Raw genomic sequence first — 25,202 nt, forward strand, 5'->3', positions numbered from 1 at the left:
GCTTGGTTGCTCCCCTCTCTTGTCTACCTTATTTTTTTCTGCCAATTACTTGAGTGCACAAAAGCCCTTCCCCATTTGGAGTGCAATAAATTATCGTCTCTTAATTAGGCAGCGAGGCGGTAAAAGCATGTCTGTCCAAGTTTGTTTCAACCCAACTGAAGATTTTATGATTGAGAGGTGCAAACTAATTGGATTCTTGACTGGCTGTCTGGATGAAATTGCAAGACTATTGAAGAGGGACTGAGTGAGTGAAGGTGGGAGAGAGAAGTTTTAAAGGAAAGAATCCCAGGAAAGGAAGAAGCGCTGAGAAAGACAGATTGTCAGTACCAAGTGAAAGGAGAGTTCAGAGGATGAAGGGAAATGAGAGGCAACAAAAGCCAGGGTAAAGACATGTTTATTTAGAAACCGTGATAAAAAGGCATTACGATCAACCATGAGAGTGTGATTTCTTGGAGTCAAAATTACAGTCATAAAGATCACACTACTAATTCTTTTTTTTTTATCTTAATATTTGTGGCTTGATGACTGTGTTCAGCTTCCTTGCTAAAACTTTCCAAAACCCTATCATTTTTAAACCAGTCACTCTTTTCTGTTGCCCCTGGCCTTGCCCGATCAATAGATTAGATTGTTTATCACAAAAATAATAATAATTCTTTTTAAAAAACCCACCCTTTTCCAGCGCAGTAAGATTAGAATACTAAGCTAGGGCATACATAACAGGTCTCAGATTAAAATCAAATGCATTGAAATAGAAATTAGGGTTTCTGTTCCAAAAAGATTTAAAAAGAGGGTTTTGGCAAGCGAGGGTACATTTGAATATTGTTCGTCAGGTAGCGGCTGGTAATTGGAGCCCTAATAAGATGCTGAGCTGGATCTGATTCTCATTAATGACCCTCCTGTCTGCTGTCCCTTCAGGAGGCTTAGGAATGAGACCAAAGCTCGTGAGAATAACGAGTAAGCAACAGAGATGTTTTGGGTTTTTTTAAAGAAGCTAGCTTTGCTATTAAGTCATGAACTTTGTGGAAAAGGGAAAGACAAATTTGTTCTTAGAATAATTGCATTGATCTGTAACAAGGCTTAGCAATGCTGACAAGATGAAAAGCCTGCTACCTCCAAATTCCACAACTGCTAGCCTGCAATTAGTAATGAGAGTAGAAGGGCTAATTGCAGGCTTAGGAAATGGAGTAGCCTGCTTTTTAGGAGTTTTCTAACACCAGCATTTAATAAAGCCAGGCAATGAGTTCTGTGCTTTTAGAGGATTTTTTTGAGGCCATCAGTAGATATGCTTAGCTGGCCAGCCTTTGGCTCCTTGTAGCTACCCTACCTCCTTACAGGTGAGACCCAACTAACAGCCAAAAGCCTTGCAGCACCCTCCAAGATGTACTTAAGCCAAGTGCAGAAGCTCATTCTAGACGTAAACCAAGCCCTGAAGCACAGTCTCTATTGCCAACAATCTGGTCTTCGGGATGTCGGCCAATTCCTGGATTCTCAAAGTCTGCAGCTTTGGTGGTCATTAAGAAGCTCAACCGGTAGGTGTAAAACATAGACAGCAGCACATCAAAAGATATGGTTGACTGCCTTTAGTGGCAAATCTCTGCTGTATCTTGTGGGGAAAAAAAGAGTGGGCCTTCCATTTGCTGTGAGAGACAATCAGAGCCAGCAGGGTTTGCAGCTGCCCACATCTCTCTCCACCTCTCTGCTAATGATTGACCTGGAACCTGTTAGCCACAGAAGCTAATAACTTGTCCACAATAATTATAATTTTAACATCAAAACTAGCAATTATTTTGTCAGAGTGGGTGTTATTTCTCACAAATAGTGGTTATTTAGCAGGTAATGTTTAATAACACTTTAACAGTGGAATGATCACTTTAGAATAAAAAGCAAATCAAATCACACTGTGGCACCTCTAGATTTGGCAGGAATGGGGTATCTTACTGACAGACACGTGATTTTGTTCACTTTTCTGGCTAGTCTTTTAGAGATCTCAAGTCTCAGAAGTCTCAAGTCTCAGAAAGTGCTGCCACTGACTGACCTGAATGACATTCAGCTTAGGACTCTATGCCAGACTATAGCATCAGTCCTTGTTTGTCTTTTTGTTGAAGTATGACCATAGCTGTACGCTGGGGTTTTTTCCTGAATGAAGTTAGGACCACCCAGATGTAAAAATCTAAGACCACAGTGTTGGTTTTTGTGTACCCATTTCCCTCATTGCTGGTTTTCAAAAACTCATCTCAAATGATTCGTTGATAGTGGCATGCAGTCTGTTTTAAAATATTTTCAGATCGATTGAGACCCCAGCCAAGCAGTTACTAAAAAAGTATCTGGTACGAGGTACTACCTCCTAACAGTAAGCTCTAAAAACATAGTTGAGTCGAACTGAGCAGAGTGGAAAAGGGCTATTTGGTATTTTGAACTGTACAAAGGCAGTTTATTCAGCAATGAGTCAAAGATTTGCTGCTCTTCACCCAAACTGGTCAAAGAATCTTGGAAGAGTTCCAGAAGACCTGAAGATCAACACTTTGTCTCTGTGGTCAGCGGCAGGTATTTGGGAATGGTTTGCTAGGCTGGAGTGAAAAATGTTAACACAAACACATTAAGCCTACCAAATGAATCCATTTTTGGGAATAAGAAAATGACCGACAGGCTGGTGATTGCATATCGATTTCACAGTCAGACCGCTGCTACGACATTATGCCTGCAGTCAAGCCTCATGACGCAGTTTGTCTGTCCCTACGCAAACATAGACACCTACAGCTACTAATGGTGATACTATAACTTGTGAGGATTAAACAGTGGTTTGGAGTCACAGAGTGACCTGGTGGAGAGCCAAACCAGTTACTTGCTCATGCATACAGGAACTGCATTTCATTTATTGATTTCCTCATTTATGTTTAATAAAGTCTAAATCAGTGAGAAGATGTATTATTTTTTTGGTTTGTTTTCCACAGCTGGACCAGAGGTCTCACTGTATATGAAATACCTCAACTTCATACGCATGAATTCCTTATGGATTATTATAAATGCCAATCAATCAATCGCCCTGATTGAGAATACCTTTTTCTTTGATGCCAGTAATGACTCACACACACTCATGTTTGCAAGATTTTACTACACTGCACTGACATATTCATTTCCTGAAAACTCACCTGGAAACTAAGTCTTTACCCATAAATTAAATCCCCAAAAAGGGAAGCTGTGTGAGTCAACAACTTTATGTCCTTATGTCTAACACACACACACACACAAAACACATACACACCAGGTCTAAGTACACAGAAATTCATCTGCTTTGTTGCCATTTACTGTCAATAATGAAGTGCCATTTCTGTGGAGGCACTTGTGTGTTTATTTTCTTGAATCCTAGCAGTGACATCTGCTGGTCATTACAAGTAAGAGCCCTGTTTGCAAGACTGCACAGAGAACAAAGCTCCTGCACAGCCAAGCCAAAGACCTACATTAGCAGTTAGACATTAAGAAAAAAGGAAAGCTATTGTACCTTTATTTTTTTAATTTAAGTGTGAAGTGTATTAGAATTTCTTCTGCACAGAGCTGGTGTATTAAAAGCCATTTTAACATGTTACAAATTGGAATGATGTGAAGTCACTCATGCTGTTGTTAGACTTGGGTTTGTTTTGACTTTGTTGCTTCTGTGTCTCTGTAAGAAATGCTCTCTCATTTTGTACACCCACTCCTGAGGGAGTTGCTGGCGTTGCTCATCTTGAAATTCTGCAGTTGCCTATTCGCTTAAAATGCCAAATTGTCAACAGCAAGTAGCCACTACTGCATGCCCACCACACACACACACACACACACACACACACACACACACATACACCTCCTTGTGTATTAGGATGGCAAAAGCCCATAGAGTACATGTACAGCTCCCCAGGGAAGACATAGGCTGTGTCTTTTTGTCTCTGTGTTGTAGTGTAGCCATGAGAAAAAAGATCCTCATGGGACTGCAAGGCCTCTGGACTCACCAGACAAGTACAGCTGCAGTGCACAAACAGCAACCCACTGAACCGACTCTGGCCTGATGGCATGTGCAAAAATGGGACAGTGTTTGCCTAAAGGACAGTGAAGTGGTCTTGTGAAGGAAGGTCAGTGGTTCAACTTCCCACGGGGGGGGACTGAATGAGTAACAGTTTCCTTGTCTTGCTAAAGTATCATCAAGGTCCCCAACAGGCAGCAAAGAAAAGGCCTGAGCTGTTTAAGCACACTAGTTCACACTAGTTGTCACGTGTTAATACAGTGCGACATCACCGCGCACGAACCGAGGCTGTGGAGAAAAACAACACGAGCTCGGCAAAACCTTCCCTTGACAAAGGTTAATAAAATAGTCGGGACTCAACCTTTTGAGGTACATTTGAGGCAAGCAGCAGAATCCCAAGACACATTAAGTTGCCGCATCGATTGTTTAAAATGTCACACAAACTCTTGTATGGCAACACGAGAGGATGGGTAAGCGCTTTTAACTGCTGAACTTCACTCAGATTGTATAAAGTTAAAAGATGGGGTCAGAATTTAAAAATTTTGATTTTCCTGAAAGTAAAAACTAGTTTTATTAATACAGAACTAATGAATCAGTTAGCCTATGTTGACTCTGTACGAGGCAGAAACATTTAGAATAAAGACCTCCAGATAGAATATCAAGAAAATATCTTCTTACTAATTTTACAGTAGTAGAGATGGGCTCATATAATTAGTTGCACCCCTTTGCATAAAATTATTAATCGATATAGACTAGAGCCATTTATCAATAAAAATAGATGGAATTACCATGAGCAAGCACTTGGCAAGAAGTGGGAAGGAAAAACTCCCTTTTAACAGGAAGAAACCTCCAGTAGAACCAGGCGCAATGAGAAGCAGCCATCTGCCACTGCCAGCTGGTTTGTTGTCCCTCCTTCAGATTGTTTCCTGTTTTATTCTGAAATTTAGAAGCTAGTTCCTTGTATGGCGCATGGCGTTGTGTGTGCCCTGGCTTTGTTTCTTCTCTACCCTGTGGTATACTATCCTTTTTGCTTGGGTATATTTGGCTTCCTGTTGAGTATTCTCGCTGTTGTTACATTCCCCCTGCTGGCGTTCAGAGTTTGGTTTCTTTTAAATTGCTTTTGGGCTTTTTTTTTCAAACTCAATTCATTCAGCTTTCCTGGAGTGCTTTTCATCATCCATGTAAGTTTGGAATAAAATTCAATTATCTTACCTACCTGCTGTGTGCCTCCACAGGTGACAGTGCCATTTCAGTTCAATTCAGTTTTATTTATATAGCAACAAACCACAACAACAGTCACCTCAAGGTGCTTTATGTAGTAAACTAAAGACCCTGCAACAAAATTTTTCCTAAAAAAAATACATAAATAAAATGTAATAAAAAGTTAAGAACTTTTGGTAAACAAAAAAAACTCAGAGCTGCTTATACTGACACATTATTAAAACTCAAAAATAAGGCTTAAGATACATAGTTACAATACCACAACCCATATTTCCAGCTTGTTTTTTTTGTTATGATGAATTTTATGAAAACAGGCAAAGAGCCATCCTAGCTGTGAATTAAAAACACACACTCACACACACATGCATGACTCTGTCATTTGATGACCTGAAAAATTGTCTTTGTGTCCCTTTTGTTGTTTGCTCAGTGGAGCGCTGGGTAAACTCATTCGGCGTGCTCACGCCACTGAACTGTGTGAACGACACACAGAGCTTCAGCTAATGCTACAGTACAACAGTCTACAGTGAAGCCCCACTGAACCCCTGGCGTCTTAGAACAATTGCTCCTGGAAAAATCAGGAAGAGCCCCCGATGTCTGCGGGAAGTTCACGTGATAAACTCAACGGCTTCCTCTTCTACGGGAAACGTGTAAACTCGAGTGAACTCAGCAGGCTGAAGTCTGAACCTTCTTAAGTGTTTGACGTTAGAACACTTTTTGAATGATTCATGGCGTGACAGAAAAAGCCCATGCTGTCAAGTCCCTGTGCAGCATCTGTTCCTATAGAGTGAAATAGCAGTGAAGTACAATGCTGATATAAGAATATTGATTACAGCAGCTTTAAATGACTGATTCTTGCTTACAGCACCAAGTGCAACACCTGCCCGAAGGGCACCAGTAACTTTATTCAAAACCAAAATGTCACAGTCTAAACTTATTGAATTTGGGACCGCCTGAATTTTCTCAATATGCGATCTTTATTTTTCACCAGAAATGGCTCCTGGCATTTCTCCTGGATATTTTATGAGATCGACTCTTGACATTCTCACACCGGCGCCATATTACTTAACTGGAGAAAAACAAAAGAGCACACTTTAATGTGAAAAGGAACAATGTTTATTTTTCACTCTCGTACAGACTTAGCTCAGACAGTAGTGACGCAAGCACTCGTACTGTATTATTTTCCCGTAAAAATATCCACAGAGACTGAACAGATAACACCATGGCCTCATACAAAGTTCAAATGGAAACATTAAATTAAACACAATATTTGCATCATTTACAATGAAACACAGAGTTCAGTCTATTTCCAATAAACACAGAATTGAAGCTCATTCGTCCTATGTATTGTGTTTTGAACCAACGTCTGTCAAGATATACAACCAAATCTTTACATTTACAATTTTGTAACGCTTAACAATTTTTCAGTGGACTCTAACCTAAATTACAGAGCACATACTGTACTTGATTGTGTTTCTTCTGGGAGGTTTTGTTATACGCGACTATTTACGTATCAATGGCTGAAACTCACGTTGGCTAATTTTATCCGTTTAAAGTGGAGAAATTAAGGAAAAACAAAAAAACAAATAGGACTCTGTGACTGAGTGAGGTGATTTTACCATACTGATATCGTCATTGTGCAACACGTCTGAGGACAGCCCCCTGTGCATGGGTGGTTGACTTAATAAAGTATCTTTTTTATAGACAGTCTGAATATAGGTTTGATGACCTGAAGTGTAAAAAGAACATGTAAAGCAGTATGTAGAGATGAGAACACCCTGGTTTTGGTGTAACGGTACTGTGGCACAGATGTGTCTCACTAAATATCCATATGCTCAATTACCAGAGCGTTTAAAAAAGAAGAAAAGAAAAGAAAAAAATTACACCCAAATGTTCATTTCACACCTAATCTCCAATAATAACCTGTGTCTACAACTGTAACACAATTCACATATTATGTACCACATAAAATAATAATGACAGGACTTGTATGACTGCCAAAAACGAACTGAACACAATAAGTCCAACACAACACTTTCCCAATATGAATACATGTTAATTGCACCAGAATGCATTTGAATGTTAAGCTACAAAAAGCATGAATAAAGTATGAACAATGTGCAAAGACAAAGTCTATATTTATGGGAATGCTGCATTTAATATTGACCATAATGCTTTTTTCTTCTCTGTCACGTTTTAAAAATAAGTCTCCATTTATTCTCGTAGCGTAAAATTTATATGAACAGCAATGGCTACTTTGGTTCCTTTTTAATGAGCAAGGAAAAGATAAGAGGGGTGAAATTACTTTACAAAATATACATCTGTAATTCTGCTCTTTCCAACAACCCTGACTGATGAAAGTATACTTTTTGTGTTTATGTGTGCAGTATGTGCAGTTTGAGGGAATTTCAAAGTGCAATATCTAAGAAAATAATCTAAAAAAGGCGGGTAGAGAGGAAAATAATAATTGATTGTGGCTTGTATCCTAGTTACCATGGTACAAATATGCTCACCATAGCCCAAAGTGCCTTAGAGTAGACTTTTCTAGTCCAGCACAGTCTTGAGCTAAGACTGATTTAGACTGAGTTATCACAAAGCCTTTCAAAGTCAAGCCCAACATTAACCAGAGTCAGATTTGATTGAGCAAATTTTAATAATAAACAGAAAATCTGTTTGAGAATCTTTGACAAAGCAACACATCATGCAATACGTCTTCTTTTTTCTTTTTTGCACAGTAAAGCTGCACTAGGTAACTTTGCACAAATGCTAGCAAGTTCTGTTGCTGTCTGAGAAAGTGAAAGTGTGATACTCACATAGACGTTTAGCCCAAAACAAACAGGGTGTTATGGCATGTATCAAAGGAAGCCAGCTCGTAAAGGAGGAATAAATAAGACATTTGCAAGTCTGGCTTTTTATTAGGACAGTGTGCTTGCTAGCTTCTGATAGAGATGTCATTGCCTCTGGGTACAAAAGTGCATATGAGGAGAATTTATGTTGGGTAAATAGAGCAGAGCTGATCGAATTAAAGAGGATAGATCCCTCTTCTGTTCTCTATCCAAAGATGAGTACTTTCACATCTCTTGCCCAGTGCAGCTTTAAGATACTAAATTTGGGTTGATTTATTTTTGTCTCTGTAGCTTTCAGTTGTTGGGTTCCAGTCCCTCTAGATGGTCAGGGATTGGTAGACCAGTAAGAATGGTTAGACACTTGTTCCACACGTTGAACACAGGACACACGGGTTGGATGAAGGAGACATGAAATGTGTGTAGGTGCTGGGAGCCTACAGCATCGTAGAAGCTCAGGTATCCAGCATCGTAATCCAGCAGGACCCCAACGCGTCGCAGGTGGGGCGACGGCTCGATGGCTAGCTCCTTGCTGTTGTGACGAACTACCCAGGAGTTGTTGCAGCGGCAGAGCACCCAAGACGCTGAGTTCTTGCCGATCCATTCGTGCTTGGGGGCTGACTTATAGGCTATGCCTACAGCATACCTTGGGAGGAGATAAAATATTCTATTATCATTATTTGGAAACCAGAGACTATCAGTATTTGCTTAGATGAGTATCTCAGTATTCTGTTCATAAGCGAATTTGGTGGTATAAGCAGATAGAGCGGTGAACTGTCAGAAGTAATTGTGAAATGAGGCAAAGCTTTCAATTTCAACATCAATCTAGGTTCCACCCTTCATCTGTTTCCATGACTGAAAAATTGGGATTGCAGATACAGCCAAACTGCTACCTGTGTAGTGTGTCTACACGGATCTTTAGCAACAGGCTGAGGATCTCAGACATCTCTAAGGACCTGCTGCTCCTTTATGCAGAAAGCAACAAACTGAGGTGGTCCAAGCATCTAATTAGGATGGAGCTTTCCTTTTAGAGGTTCTCTGGTCATGCTCGGCTGGGAGGAACCCCAAAGGCTGATCCAGAATACAATAGAGGGATTACATTTGTCATCTGACATAGGAGGATACCTCAGAAGAAAGAAGGAGGGTTGCTGGGGAAAAGTCTGCTTAGCCCCACCTCCTAACTTTGAATAAGTGGACAGAAATGCATAGATGGATAGATGTTTTCCTCAAACAGAATCCATAAATTATTACTTAAAATGTGTAGCTCTCACCATGTGCTCCCTCCAATGAGAGCTTCCCAGTAGTGACGCCCACTGTCAATATAGACATTTCCCACTACACCGTAGCTGCTCTGGCTGGCGAACCGCTCTTGGCTGTGACCTTTCTTAGATGTGGTTTCATCTCGCTCCACTGTCAGGTTGTCGTGGGACACTTTCAGCTTCTTGTGAGCAGATTTAGGATCAAGCTTGAACGGCTGGCCTGTTCGTAGTAAACGAGATAAATAGAAGAGTTGATTTACAAATGGTTTCCATAATTTTCTAGGAAAAGACAGCGCATACCTGAGTTCTTACCAATTTGACCATAAGGACCATGTAGTTACCAGTTAGAGTTGATAGTGAAGACTTTTCTAGCATGTGTAATTTCTCTCCTTGACCTACTTACCACCTATGGCAAATATTTAGCAGTCCACCAAATAAATAGTAATTAGGGGCTGTGTGTTTACAGACAGAAAAAAAAGACTCAGGACTATTTCAGTCTTTATTATCTTACTGTTTGTCTTTAAAGTCCCTGGTTCACTGCTTCTGCTCCCCGCTTGGTTAATAGCCTTGACAACAAAGATATACTTGGTGCCACTCTGCAGACCGTGCACTGTGTAGTGGTTCTGCTTGATGTTGGGAACAATCATCCAGCTTTCCAAGGAGTTACAGAGACCTGAGAGTGGAGGAAAAAACCAAAAGAGTCATGTGAGATTTAGTAAATAGTCAGTTAATTCACTTAAATTATAATTCATTTTATTTATTTTTTGCATTATGCGACTCTATAGGACAAAGTCTAGAATGAAAATGAAACTCAGTGCTGAAGAATTCATATAACTGCAGGCATTTCTCCTTAAAATAACTCACAAATAACAGAAAAACTATTTACTTAAGAGTTCCCTGGAAGAATTATGCATCGCTGTGTGAAAGGACGGTGAACAAAATAACCGGTTGTGTGCAACCCTGTGCCAGTGGAAACAGGTGAGATGGTGTGAAAAGGCACATGAGGAAACTATTCACACCTCGTTGACTTCATAGCTGCACTGTGCTCCCTCTGCTGTGTGTGTTTGTGTGTCTTTGGTATGTGCTTTTTATTTAATGGCACTTCAGCGCTGCTGCACAACCTCCTGAGGCATATGTGTGTATATGTGGGTGTACATTTTCCCTCCATTTCATGTCTTTGTTTGCCTGCTGATTTACTCGGGAAGTTGCCACTGCTCGTTGTTATCCATAGATGGAAACCAGTGTTTTGGGTGTGTTTTTTTTTTTAAAATAATGAGCACCCACAATGAAGATTTTAATGTCACTGTCACATAAACTGTTATGCCACATTCTAACAAAGACCTCTAAACAGACAAAAATATCATCGGGTGCGCTGACACTGAACACAAAGTCTTTTAAATATTTGTTTTACCTTTTAAAATCTTAAAGCAAGAGAGGAAATAAAGAGTCATATTTATTTAAGAAATGAAATGGAAGTTATGCAGTTATGTAAAACTAATTTGCAGCACAGGCCTAAAACTAACCTGTATATTATGGAGCCCCGCAAGGGACACTGGAGAAAAAAAAATGAAGATGAACTTTTGTGAGATCTCGCAAAATAGGCCGCATCCTTCAGAGGTCGCATTTGAAGGCTGATTACATCATAGCCAGGTGACGAAGGCTGTCCCAATTCGAAGGCTGCTCCAAATGCGTCCTTCATTTCCCCGAATTTGATGGATGGGTCGGGTGTATCCTTCGTGGCCCAACCTATCCCAGAATTCATAGTGCGGCCCAGCCAATTCCAGTTTCCAACAATGGTGGCAGCTACTTAGTTTTAATATTACTCTTTCTGGCTCACAAAATAAGCTTTTAAGATATTTTCAGGCGAGAATGTAGCTGTGTAAACTTCAAATATCTGCTCAGTTTATCAAGACATCAAACACTTGCAAAAGTGCTCCGAGGTTTTCGGAGACGTCTGTTACCCACCAGCTCGAACCTGACCAGGAGGTCGAGGCCCACTAGAGCTGGCGAGAACACCGCACTCCCGGTACATCATGCCTCGGCCTCCGAAGGATGCGGCCTATTTTGCTAGATCTCGCAAAAGGTTTGCAGGATCTCACAAAAGTTTATTTTCATTTTTTTTTCTCCAATGTCCCTTGTGGGGCTCCGCAGTATATTGTAAACTCACATTTGCTTGCTTAATTCTTGCAGAAATGATAGCTAGACAGTGAGATAGCCTTGATGTCTAACTTTAGCTAACGCAAAAACATATCTTCTCAAGGTGATTATAGACGATAGTTTGTTATGTAATATATAATTCACTGATAATGGAAGAAAAAGCATCTAAATTCAGGCTAACAAAAGCTAGCTTAGCATAAAAGCATGATCTGTTAATAATATAATATGGTCTAATAAAGCTACTTTCAATATTCTGATTTATTTAAATTGACAATAATGTGCCTAGTAAATGAATAATCATAATGAAAGTAGATAGGCACCTGAATTCATTAGTTATCAGTTTATTTTAGTTTCTGAGAAGAATAGGCTAATATGGTATATATGTATTTGTGTGTACTGTGTTTTTGAATGCAATTCAAATTCCTTTGGAGAAAAAAGGACAATGGAATGTAGTTAACTGAAAATCCTGAATCCTGAAAATTATTAAATCCATGATGCTAAAGACTAAAGGCAATATTAGGCTACCTCCACCCCAATGCGTTTTCGTTTGACAACGCATCGTTTTCTCTCCGTTTTGGCCTCCCGTCCACACTGAGACGGCGTTTTCCTCAAGAAAAAACAGCGTTTTGAAAACGCTCTTGAATACGAATACATTTCAAAACGGAGCTGTCTCGTCGCAGTGTGGACGCTCGAAAACGCAGACTTTCTAAAACGATGACGCATTTTAGTCATGTGATGCAGTCATGTGACCAATTAAACAAAGATAGCGGAATGCATTATACAGCAGTTGTTTTGATTGCTCTCAATTTTGACAGCCCTAAAAACGATTAATATCAGTTTTTACATGCTCCAGATAGCTTTTCTTCAAATTCTTTAATTGTTTGCACATGCACAGGACTGGAACATAAGCTTTTTGGGTGGTTTCAATGTGGACGCACAACTCTGTGAAAATGACTGAAAATGCCGTTTTCAAATCTATCCGGGCTAGTGTGGACGTAGCCTTAGGCTACGTTCACACTGCAGGCGAAAGCGCATCAAATCCAATTTTTTTGACCCTATGCGACCCATATCCGATCATGGTATGACAGTGTGAACGGCACAAATCCGATATTTTCAAATCCGATCTGGGTCATTTTCGTATGTGGTACTGAATCCGATACATATCCGATGTTTTAGAAAGCGACTGCTGTTTGAACGGTTATGTCGCATTAAATCCGTCTTTTACGTCACTGACACAAGACAGACGCCAATTATCAGCGCTGGAGAAGACATCGCGAAGGCTTCCTGGCCATCCAGTGTAGATGTCAGTGAAACTGTTGGGAAGACAACGTGAAGATTTTATTTATACTGTATAATCTGCAGATTCTGACAGAAATCTGCAACTATCCTTTGAAGCACCGCTCCTCTAAAACAGCAATAAGGGTAATTATTAGGTTATTTACATTATTATTGTTACGTGCCAAGAGATGTGGCTTTGCTGTTGTGTTCTATTTATCTTTCAGGTGTCAAGCCTCCTCCTATTGGCCAATTCGAAGTTGATTGGCATGTGTCTATTGGCCGGACTGGGCCCAGTTGGCCAATCACACGCCGCCGAGACCACTATAAATGAGCAGCTCCCTGGCCAGCTGGTGGCTGCTGGCTTCTGCTGTGACAAACATTTGCAAACAGGCTTCTTTGTATTGTGTGTGGTGGGAGGCGGGACAGGTAAGCTGGGGTACCCTATACACTGGTTGCAGGTTTTAAACTGTTAGACACACCAGGTTATGCGGTTGATGCCACTTTTGTATGTTTTCACTGACTTTTTGTCGAGCAGCTAGGTAGGCCTTTTGTTTTGCCTTTTTGTTTTAGTTAGGCCCTGGAAGCTATCGACCTCTTTTTGTTTTATTACTTTCTTTGATTTGGCTCAACCGCCCAGTCCTCCTCCCCCACCTTTTCTGTTAAGTTGACTATCAAGGCAAGCAAGCAATAAATCCTGCCTGATTCTTAACTGTCCTGTTGTCCTCCTCCTTCATTGATTGTGGTTGTCCGGTGTTGCTGTCCCCTTCCTACCTTTGCTTCCACCACGGTGGGGGGGGGGACGTAACACAAGTGGGGGCTCGTCCGGGATCTGTTTATGCTGTGGACAACCTAAATTGATGAAAGTGTGTTGTGGTTTTAGGGTGGCTGTGTTTCATGGTTGCGGGTAAAGATGAGTTTTGACCTGCTTGATTTTGTTAATCAACCTAGCGTTGAAAAAATTGACTTGTGTCGCAAAGACGACTTGTTAAGTATCGCTGCCCAGTATAAACTTTCCGTACCAAAATATGGAGTGAAGAAGGATATTAAGCAGGCTTTGTTGGAGGGGTTAATCGAGTTGGGTATCTTAAGTAGCCCTGCTATAACTGAGGTACCTTCTCAGGACCCCTTAGCTTCCCCTGGAGCCTCTGCTAACCCAGCTTCTCCAGAGAGAACTGAAGAGCAAGCTCTACTTGCTACACCTCCGGGTGCCCAAGTTAAGTCAGATGCGGCTCCCCAAACTCTGCCTCGCTTTAAGCCTTTCTCTCCAGAATCCCAGACATCTAGCAGTGATGCAAAGCTTAAGGTTCGTTTATTACATTTACAGTTGGAGGCACAGGAGAAGGATAAGGTGCGTAAAGCAGATTATGATCTCCGGCTGGAGATCCGTAGGCTTGAGATAGAAGCTGAAAAGGAAATCAGGTTAAAGCAGCTTGAAGTAGAAGCACTGAGGGTGTCATCAGGGCAGAAAACAGATGCCACCAAAGAAACCCCAAAAGTCTCCCCAAAAAGTTTTGATGTTAGCAAAAATATTGCTCTAGTACCTACCTTTCGTGAGACTGAGGTAGATTCATATTTCAGCGCTTTTGAAAAGGTAGCTACTGCTCTGAACTGGCCAAGAGATATGTGGCCTATTTTACTGCAGTGTAAATTAGTGGGCAAAGCTCAAGAGGTAGTAGCTTCACTTTCGTTAGAGCAGAGCATGAAATATGATGTGTTGAAGGAAACAATTGTACGTGCCTATGAACTGGTACCTGAGGCCTACAGGCAGAAATTTAGAAACCACAAGAAGTCCAGCAGTCAAACATATGTGGAGTTTGCACATGAAAAAGGGGCTCTTTTTGATAAGTGGTGTGCTGCTAACGGAGTTGGGGATGATTATGAGTCTCTGCGCGAGTTAATGCTACTTGAGGATTTTAAAAATTCATTACCTGAGAGGGTCATAATGTTCTTAAATGAACAGAAGGTGACGTCAATGTCAAAAGCAGCTGTGTTGGCCGATGAGTTTGTGTTAACACATAAGAATGTTTTTTCACCCATTTCTCATCCAGATAGACCCACAGCCTTTCGCTCTGCACAGCTTGAGTCTAGTCGCTCTGCTGGGAGGCCAGTGAGACTACCTTCCCCTCCCCATGGTGAGCGTGAATGCTTTTATTGCCACAAAAAGGGACATCTCATTGCAGATTGTCAGGCATTAAAGCGTAAACAGCAGCTATCCTCACAACCAAAAGGGATGGGACTGATTAAAGCTACAGAGAGCGGGAGGGCACTTCAACCGAACAATAACCACCCTGATCCCTGTTTCAAACCATTCATTCTAGAGGGAGTGGTTTCACTGACTGAGAATCTAAAAGATCAACAGCCAGTAAAGATACTGAGAGATACAGGGCCCCTCAGTCCATCATTAGAGAAGACGTCTTACCGTTTTCAGAGGAGTCATTTTGCCAGTCTAGGGTTATTGTCCAGGAGTAGAACTCGGATTTGTGTCTGCCCTTTGCACACCATTCACATTCAGTCTTCCTTAGTCAGTGGGATTATTAAAGTGGCTATTTGTTCTGCATTGCCTATCCCAGGTATCGACTTCATCCTAGGTAATGACCTTGCTGGAGGCAAGGTCATGCCCGTTCCTGAAGTGTTAGATAGACCCGAGCTGAGTCTGGACTCTGACTCCGCCCAAGACCGGCCTGCCATTTTTCCAGCTTGTGTAGTTACGAGGGCCCAGACAAAAAAGTATGGCCCTGACTTGGCCGATTCCTTTATGAGATCAGATCCCTTTGGTGACGTGATCACATTTACCTCTGGATCTGAGGGTCAGGCCAAAGTTCCATCTGCTGACAAAACACAACAAATCCTGAATTTGCCAGTCTCCCGAGAGGAGTTCATTACTGCACAGAAAAATGATGTAACCCTGTCCAAGTGTCATTCTTCTATCTTCAGTCACCAGGATGCCAAGAAGGAAAAGCTGGCTTACTTCTCAGATGAAGGTCTACTGATGCGCAGATGGACGAGTGAGGTCTCAGAAGACGCGGACTGGTCTGCAGTTTATCAGGTGGTTGTACCTACTGCCATCGTACTCCAGGTATTGTCCTTAGCACATGACCACCCATGGTCAGGACATTTGGGGTTAACAAGACATACAGCAGAATTCTGAAACATTTCTTCTGGCCAGGACTGAAATCTGATGTTGTTCAATACTGCCGTACATGCCATGTATGCCAAATGGCTGGCAAGCCAAACCAAATAATCCCACCAGCTCCTCTCTGTCCTATCCCAGTAGTAGAGGAGCCATTTCAAAAAGTGATTGTTGACTGTGTGGGGCCTTTACCTAAATCTAAAACTGGAAACCAGTTTCTGTTGACGGTCATGTGCGTTTCAACTAGGTTTCCTGAGGCAATCCCACTACGGAGGATTACAGCTCAGATTGTTGTCAAAGCACTGTTGAGATTCTTTTCAACCTTTGGTCTGCCCAAGGTTGTGCAAACAGACCAAGGCACTAACTTTAAGTCTAGAGTATTCGCCCAAGCCCTGAAAACATTAGGCATTGAACACATAACCTCGAGTTCTTACCATCCTGAAAGTCAGGGGCACTAGAGAGGTTTCATCAGACTTTGAAGTCCATGTTAAGGAAACACTGTTATAGTTCTCAACGGGACTGGGATGAAGGTGTTCCTCTTGTTTTATTTGCCTGTCGTGAAGCAACCCAAGAGTCTCTGGGGTTTAGTCCCGTGAACTTGTGTTTGGGCGTGAGATGAGGGGTCCTTTAAAGGTTTTAAAAGAGGCTGGCTAATCCGGTTGACAACACCAAAAGCCTTCCAGAGTATGTCAAAACACTAAATGACAGGTTAAGGAGGGCTTATTCCCTAACAAGGAATGCACTAGCCACTTCACAAGCAAAAATGAAGAGACACTTTGACCAGCGGGCAGTCGACCGTTCATTCCAGCCAGGTGACAGAGTGCTCCTTCTTCTACCCGTGCCTGGCTCCTCTCTTTCCGTTAAATTCTCTGGTCCTTATGTTGTAGAGAAAAAACTCAGCAAGACCAACTACATTATTCAGACCCCGGATCGCAGACGTCCTACTCGGGTGTGTCATGTCAACATGATGAAGCTGTACAACTCTCGTGAACCTTCAACTGTGCCATCTGTGGTCCCAGAGCAAGTGGTTACATCCCCGATGGCTTCTGTAAATAACAAAATAACTTAAAGCAAAAACTGGGAAACGTAAAGTCCGAAGTCTTTATGTTAAGGGCCATCAGTCAAACAATACTGTTTGGTCTGGGTTTAAACAGAGCGCGTTGTGTGTGACGTCTTCTTTTGCGCATGCGGGCCGCTTTGAGGGTTCACACTAGAGCGCGTTTGCTGTCGCATTTTATTTGTAGTGTGAACAAGCAGACAAAAAAATCGGATTTGATCAAAAAATCGGAATTGAGCATTAAGACCTGCAGTGTGAACGTAGCCTTACTGTATGCCACCATGCAGTTATTATTTAACTACTGAGGCAGCTACTGACACTAGAACAGGCTAAAAGACCTCTAAGACTAAAAAGCAGTTTGTGCATGATCTTGTCATATATTTCCCACTGGAAATCTGAAGGCTGTACAGAACAATTAGAAGGATGTTTTAATTTTTCCATTCCATAAAATTACAATACTTATACTTCCTGCATAGTGATACAACTCAATTGCCACGGGGGGAAACGTCTTGCAAATGACTTGGATGCCAAAAGCAACACCTCTGACATTACCAGACGTGATAACAAGAGGAGAGAAAAATCACGCTGTCTTCTTGAATGGAAAGAGACAGAAATGTGAAAGCAAGAGAGGAAATGAAGTGTCAAATTAGTTTAATGGCTGTCATTTTTAAACACGCTTTAATCTGTGAAGTAATGACAAGGCAATGGCGAAGGTGTAACCTTACATAGATGGGAAGGAAAAAAAAAATAAAGGGAGGGTGTAACCTTAAGGTATCAGGAGCTGAGTGAAAAGGAGGGAACCAAAGCATGGGAATCAAGAAAAGAAATGGAAAAAGGTACTTTTGCTGTTAGGTAATTCTGTTTGAATGTTAAAAAGGATTTCAAAAAGAGCAGATGAAAGACAGAGAAAAGGCAGTTCGATTGAAAGGGAGCAGGGGATCTCGCCTTCAGATGCCCTGACCCCATTTTCTTCCTTGTAGTTGTTGCTCACTCGAGTGTGCTCATGATTGTCTCGGGCTTGTGTGTATTTGAGCAAGAGTGAGTATGTCGGCGTATACTGCCTGTCTGTTGTTGCTCTATGAGACATTGTGTCACTTAGCGTGTGTCAAGGATGCCGATTCGTTTCCCAGCTGTCATCCCTCCTGACACATCTCACTCCTTCGATGCCACTTAAACCTAAATGTTTCGCATGTTTCAGTGTAAGAACTCTGCGTTTCCAGTGAAGTCTAATCTTTTACTGAGTGCTCTCCATGCATTCTGGATTTGCTATTGTCAAATCTTATCCCTCTTTCATCCTTCACAAGCTACAGTCATTTGATGTGTGACAACATCAGGGTGATAGTAGCATAAAGGCCAGAGGCTTCACTTCAGGAGCTTCCACTTCCACTTCAACGCTATCTTATAAAAGCACTTCAACTCCCGCCTGCCTAAGGGGAGCTAGTGGCCACCAGTAGGGCAGCATAAATGTACAGAGTTGATCTTAGGTCTGACCAGGATGCCTCCTGGACGCCTCTTAGGTGAGGTGTTTCAGGTATGTCCTGCCAGGAAGAGGTCCTGGGGCAGACCCAGAACTCGCTGGAGAGGTTATATCTCTCAGCTGGTTTGGGAATGACTCGATGTGCCCTCGGATGAGGTAAGATGACTTGCCTAGAATTAGGGTTAGGGCTTGGTTTTGGATGTTTCAAGGTGGATGCATTTAGAAGGCCCAATTTACATTGGTATGGGGCAGAGTAGGGCTTTCTGGCACTACTTTGTCTACTTTCGAGGTGCATGGAGAGGAGAAGAAAATCTAAAGAAGTTAAGTCTATCAACACTTTTATAATAACTTTAGTTCTTGACCAAGCCATTAAAGCTTGTGGCCCTCATCACAGTCATCCCTGATGTCTGCAGTACACCCGTGCATATACAGACAGCTGTCACTTGATTACTCTGATGATGAGTAAAATTAAACTACCATAAAAGTGTCAGCATTTAAACATAACATGAGTCTTAGACAAGTTTTGATCTTCTAAAAGGATATGTGAATGTTTATTCACAATTCAGCGTGACAGATGGAAATTACATGAATCTATTTGCATTCACATTTACCAAGTTAGTACTGCTAAAAGGATTGCTTTTTTTCCCACAAATTACATTAATTGGATACTTAGGAAGTGAAGTTGTACCTTAATTACTTAATGGAAGCCATTAAGGTGCTTTAAGACCCTGAATGCGGTGCTCAATGGGTCGCTTCAACCTCCCTCCTTCCCCCTGGGAAGTTGTTTTTTGCAGTTCAAAAAGCTCTTCCCTACAAACGACTCACCATCTTTCAACTTTCTTTTTTATCTTGCTAATGCTAATGAATTCACCCCCATAACCTCTTATTTTCTTTATTGTAGCTGGGACCTTAAAAATAACTACTAAAATAAACTTTGTAGATTGGTTATCTGAGCTGGGTTATGTCTTCATGGTGGCTGTAGCTCAGGTTGGAGAGCAGGTCAGCCACTAATCAGAAGGTCGGTGGTTCGATCCCAGGCTGCCTCCTGGCTGCATGCCAAATATCCTTGGGCAAGATACTAACCCCATGTTTGCCTACTGGTGGTGGTCAGAGGGCCCGGTGGCGCCAGTGTCCGGCAGCCTCGCCTCTGTCAGTGCGCCCCAGGGCAGCTGTGGCTACAACGTAGCTTGCCATCACCAGTGTGTGAATGGGTGAATGACTGAATGTAGTGTAAAGCGCTTTGGGGTCCTTAGGGACTGAGTAAAGCGCTATACAAATGCAGGCCATTTACCATTCATGTCTTTATTCAATTTTGTGCTTTCAAGATTTGAAAAACCATTTCGTTCTTATCTGATTCCAGCATTCATTTTATACTTACTGGCAATGTTGGACTGTCCGGTGAAAATAGCATACTGGAGCTCATAGGACGTCACAGTGAATTCATCATCTGACGTCCAGTGGACAGTGATCGTGTCGTAGGAAGCCGTGCACAGTTCTTCCCTTATGCACGGAGCACTTGGAGCTGCAATGATTGAAGAAAATAATCATCGTCTCAGGCCCTAATTTTAGATTGTGTTTGGATAAAATTGCAAATTACATTAGTGATATTCCAAAGTGATGACACACTCAAAGGTTGTCAGCTGTTACAACGGTAGCCCTGATTAACCCAGTACGTGTTCATTTGCTTCGATTTATGAGTCTACAAGCTTCATTACACATAGGACTAGGATGCTCTTTCTAATAGAGTGGTAGGCTGAGCATTAAAAGGAAGGCAGGAGCAAAATAATAAACAATTCAGATAAAAAGCAGATTGCATTAACAGCGGGAACAGTAAATATAACAGCCCTTTTTAGGAGTAACAAATGCGAGTCGTTACATAACCAGAGATGTTAGATTGGCTCTCTTCCACTCATGCATTCATTGGAAAACTTCATTACGTTATAACTGTTTTTGTTCCACAGAGAAATAAATACAATGAATCAATCCTGTATTCAGTGCATGAAGCCTCTCTGTAGAAAGAGATAGAAAGAGAATGGACCGAAGTAAAGAAATAAAGATACAAAGGCACAGCTTAAATTGATTGTAAAGCCACTTCCTATCTCTTTCTCTGTCTGTCACTTGCTCCCTCTCCCGAGCCTTCTGTCATGAGTGGCTGCACATAGTGGAGTGATTCAGACTGATTCACTTAGTGAAAAGGCCCTCCAGCGAAGCCCTCATGCATCACAGAGAATAAATACGAGCCAGCCACTTTCACAGACCTTCAAAACCCACTACACTACCTCGTTTTTGTCCCCACCAAGCTCCATAATTCATGCAGTGACATTTTGATGGGGCCTTGCAAATAGGACATCGGAAATTAATGTTGAAAATTAATTTTAGAGTTAATAGGCTGGGGTCTGTTCAAATGCAATGCTTGAAGAAAACCGAGACATCAAAAGATTTTTTTTTAAATCCTAAATTAAAGCATGAATATAATCTTAATTGGAGGCAATATTTGAGTTTCACAGTCCATGAGAAACTGAATCGTGTAATCAAAGGGCTACACTATAGATTAAGACTATACATTAGGTCATGGATTCAAAGAAAGAAGCCATCAAAAGATGATGATAATGAGGATGAACATGAACAGAAGTTCTCAGTGATTGTCACTACACATTTTGAAAATTAGTTGTCTGGTTAATCAGTATAATCTGTCCTGTCTTCCACTTCTGTTGTTGTGATTTAGCACTGTATAAACAAAACTGAATTGAACTGAATTGAATTATAATCGGTAGACGTCCATTTGAAGAAAAATGGAGATTAAACATAAAGGTTTCCCAAGAAACCCAAGGGTTTCTGGGTAAAAATAAAGCCTGCAGTTCCTTGAATCGCCACTTGAGGCTATCTTCAAATGTAAAGACTTCCATGTTAAAAGGCTGAACACTACAGCAGAAAAAACATCTTTACAGCCTGATACAAAAGACTCTTTGCGTCTTGATGCCAAATTACTCCCTTTTGGAGTCACCCACCTGAATTGTATCTAGGCTTATGGGGTCAGATTTAGTTGAATAGGCAAAATATCACAATCTCTAAACTCCTTGGAAACATATCCCTAAACATAAATTGTGTGTCACGAACATTAACAAATTACTGTATACGCTTCTCACTATATTTTGTGTTTTGAGAGAAAACTCCCAGAAATACATATCCAACAGTCAGTTGCAGATATTCCCACTTTATACATGCCACCCTGTCACTGTCCTCTCTTTGTAAATACTTAAAATTTTAGTTTAACCTTTAAGGCCCTACATGGTCAAGCTCCCCAGTACATATCTGACCTGTTGAAACCGCATTCCTCTTCCCGAGCTCTAAGGTCATCAGGTCAGAGACTGTCGGTGGCCCCACGCACTCGATTTAAAACTCGTGGTGATCGGGCCTTTCAGGCAGTGGCACCAAGGTTGTGGAATTCTCTCCCACTGGTTTTATGCTATATAGACTAGATTGATTCTTTTAAAAAGCAGCTGAAGACATTTTCATATGTCTTGTAAGACATAAAAGGCAAGCTTTTAATTAATTTGTTGTTTTTATGTTGTATTTTACTGTTTTACATTGTTATTTGTTGTATTTCCATTCTTTTCATTTTTCATTTTCTTTGTTGTAAAGCACTTTGTGATTTTTATCTACAAAAAGCGCTATATAAATAAATTTTATTTACTTACTTACTTACCAACAGAACATATTTTTTCCTCCAATACCCACTCTGCACTAACGAAACACATTAGTTAAGCTGGCCCATAGTCTACTAACCAGTGTTCTAGCATTTTATTTGAATGCTACTTGCCACTAATTAGCAGCCATCTGTAAGTACATTGAATGCCTGCCAAGCTTGTTAGCATTAGTTGGTAACATAGCACATCACCCAAACACAGTCAGGCTATGATTTTTACCAGTGAGGTAATCCAGATTCTCCAACAGCTTCTTCTCTCTAGTAAAGTCCAGGGCAAAGGTGTCGAAGGTGTCAGTCAGGTGTATCTCAGGGATCAGCACTTGGGTTGATGCAGTAGCCATGGAAACCCTATATCAGGACCAGTAGATACTTGTAATACACTTTTCATATGAACTAGTCAGTTTAAGTTATTTTGTAATTGTATATGTATGTGTTAGGGGTGTTTTTGAAGGGTAGACCACCCCAAAATAGACTTTAACTGGACTGAAAAAAAAAGCATTGCTCATGTCAACATCACAAGTGTTAGTGATACAGTGACAAGCGTTTTTAGCATTTTGCAAAGCATTGTACATGATAAACACCCATATACAGAATTAACACCTCAACAGTTGCTAAATAAAAACAAAAACTCCCAATCTAAAGAAAATCCTCTTCCTAATTAGTGAAGCTGTGCAGATTAGATTCTGATTGAAACACTGCTTTTGTTTGAAGGACTAAAGGATAATGATTTCTTTTTATATCACCCCTTTTGTTTCTCCTGAGGATGCACATATTGGAGAGCAGGTTTTGTTCTCAATTGCCAAATCAATTAGTCAGAGAGCTTAAGCAGGGACCGGAATAAGATTATGCTAAATAGAAGATGAAATCCCACTCTACTTGTTTTGGCTGTTGGCGAAGTTATGTACACAAAGTTTTCAAACTGTTTCTCACCATTTGTGTGGTTGCAGTCTCAACCTCTCCCTTAAGCTAGATTTTAACATGCTGAGCTGAATAATTAAGGCATGCGGTCAGTGTGTGGGCTGTCTGACCTCTCATTGATGCTCTTGGCTGTCTGCAGAAAGCGAGCATGATCAGTTTCTTTCAGCGTCTGATCGGCCTGTGTTATGAGGGCTGTGGACCTCTCTATGCATTGCTTGCAGTTGGAGATCTGTTGGGCGAGCTTCCGAAGCCTATGTGCCTAGAAAGTGTGAAAGAGAAAGTCACAGAAAAGACTATCAGGATGAATCGGAATGGATGAAATAGTGGTTATGCAAGTTAAGGTGTTGTGAATCATTATGGCTGATAACATAATCGCTGATGGCACGAAATGTCCCAGAAATATGGGGTTTTATGGGTGCAAGAAGATGGATGTTAACATTTTGGAGTCACTCATACATGAAAAGGTCAAATCCACGGTTGACTAATGCAGGTAGTCATCAAATTCTGCATGTTTTCTTCTACTGGTATTAACATCACAGAAGGTTAACAAAGGGCATGAACATACCCATCATCCATAAATAAAATCACAGGACATTTAGTTTAATGGCTTTCACTTTACTTGTCTCTTTTTCCACATTCTTTTTGCACCTGACACTTCAAGGTAATGTTTTGGACATAGCTACCCATAATTGGTTGGTTTCTTAAATTCTGTTCTGAAGCCTTGAGGAAACAGACTTGACAACAAGATTGAAAAGTCATTAGGCATTGAGCACATTTATCTGCTATTTTGAAAAAAGGTGTAAAAAGGACTTTTGGAATAGATTTTTTATTTTATTAGGTATGACGTAAAATTAGTGACTGACCCATCAACTTAGCAAGATAGCGTTTACAGGTGTCATAGGGGCTCATTTGCTTTCCCATAGACTTCTATAGAACGATTATAGAAAGGCTTTTTGCAACCAGATGCTGGCTATCTGGTGGCCTTCAAATGGAATGGTGGTTTAAGACAGTGGTCCCCAACCTTTTTTTGCACCACGGACCGGTGTATGTCCTACAGTATTTTCACAGACCAGCCTTTAAAGTGTCGTGGATAAATACAACAAAATAAAACCAGTACCGGTACCAAAAAAAAGAAGATTTACTCATAACACATGGGAAACGACCCAGGGAAACCGAGTTAACGATAAAAACAATTAAAAAACAATGCTAAAAACCCTGAAAACCATGAATTTTACACCCGAGCCTCAACTCTCACGGCCCGGTACCAAACGACTCACGGACCAGTACCAGTCCATGGCCGGGGGGTTGGGGTCCGCTGGTTTAAGACACTTGCGCACTGACTTAATTTTTCCAGCTCGGAAGCTACGTCCATGGTTTATCTTGTGTATGCCAATAAAAATGTATGAATTCAATTATTCAAATGAATAATTTTAAGGGCATTCATTCTGGTAGGGAAATCTGAAATCGTGTTCATTATTTGAGTCGCTTTACCCTGCCTACCTTGCTGCTCATCTGCAAGATGCTTTGCAACCCACCTAACTAATGTAACAACATGCCTCTTGTTTTCTGTGGTTGGTGGTATGGGTGTATAGGTCTTATTGCTGCACTACTAGAGCTACCATGAAAAATAAATTGTTGCATATGAAAAAAAAAAAAACAAACAAACCATTTTTTCTTGGCTGGAGTAGTCCTCGGAAGCTCCATACAGATTTAAAATCTTAACAAAAGAAGAGTAAATAACGAGCACACAGGGTGCTTGGCAAAGATGTTTTCTATCAATATCAGCTAATCTTCTCATGCCCCAGCTAATCTTAACTTTTTCAGAGCTGTCAGTGATTCTGCTAAATGCAAATCTGGGATTTTAGATGGCCTCGTTTGCCCCTAAGTTTCATTTACTTTCCCTGTCAGCAAAGATTTCAGGAGACAGATTTAGGTCAGTGGTTGCATTGAGGTCAAAGGACATTTCATCAGCAGCTTGGCTTGCAAAGAACCCAAGATACTGTAATCCTGATTTAAAGCCACTGAAAATTTCGGTCAATTGCTAGTCATTATTACTACAGAAACTTTGTCTCAGAAAAGACAGTTTTGAGTTGTTTTTGAGTATGCACTAACACAAACACCAAAAATCTTTGTAAGAATTTGTAAGAATTCTGTTGGTCTATAAA

The 25,202-nt window shown here is 41.0% G+C and overlaps 1 protein-coding gene across 3 annotated transcripts in view; it reads right to left on the bottom strand.

Annotated features, from left to right (window-relative positions):
- Positions 1 to 6,305: 6,305 nt before the first annotated feature.
- Positions 6,306 to 25,202, bottom strand: part of LOC116328902 (E3 ubiquitin-protein ligase Midline-1-like) — an 83,164-nt gene continuing 64,267 nt past the window's right edge. For all 3 annotated transcript variants that reach the window (XM_039607360.1, XM_031750800.2, XM_031750801.2), the window contains exons 5-10: positions 23,148 to 23,296; positions 22,340 to 22,467; positions 19,792 to 19,935; positions 9,826 to 9,987; positions 9,327 to 9,534; positions 6,306 to 8,701 (exon numbers count right to left, since the gene is read on the bottom strand). In XM_039607360.1, the coding sequence (XP_039463294.1) occupies positions 8,353 to 8,701; positions 9,327 to 9,534; positions 9,826 to 9,987; positions 19,792 to 19,935; positions 22,340 to 22,467; positions 23,148 to 23,296 (1,140 nt within the window). In that variant the 3' untranslated portion in view covers positions 6,306 to 8,352. The remainder of the gene's footprint in view (positions 8,702 to 9,326; positions 9,535 to 9,825; positions 9,988 to 19,791; positions 19,936 to 22,339; positions 22,468 to 23,147; positions 23,297 to 25,202) is intronic.

This window comes from Oreochromis aureus, linkage group 23 (assembly GCF_013358895.1).
Source record: "Oreochromis aureus strain Israel breed Guangdong linkage group 23, ZZ_aureus, whole genome shotgun sequence".
NCBI lineage: Eukaryota > Metazoa > Chordata > Actinopteri > Cichliformes > Cichlidae > Oreochromis > Oreochromis aureus.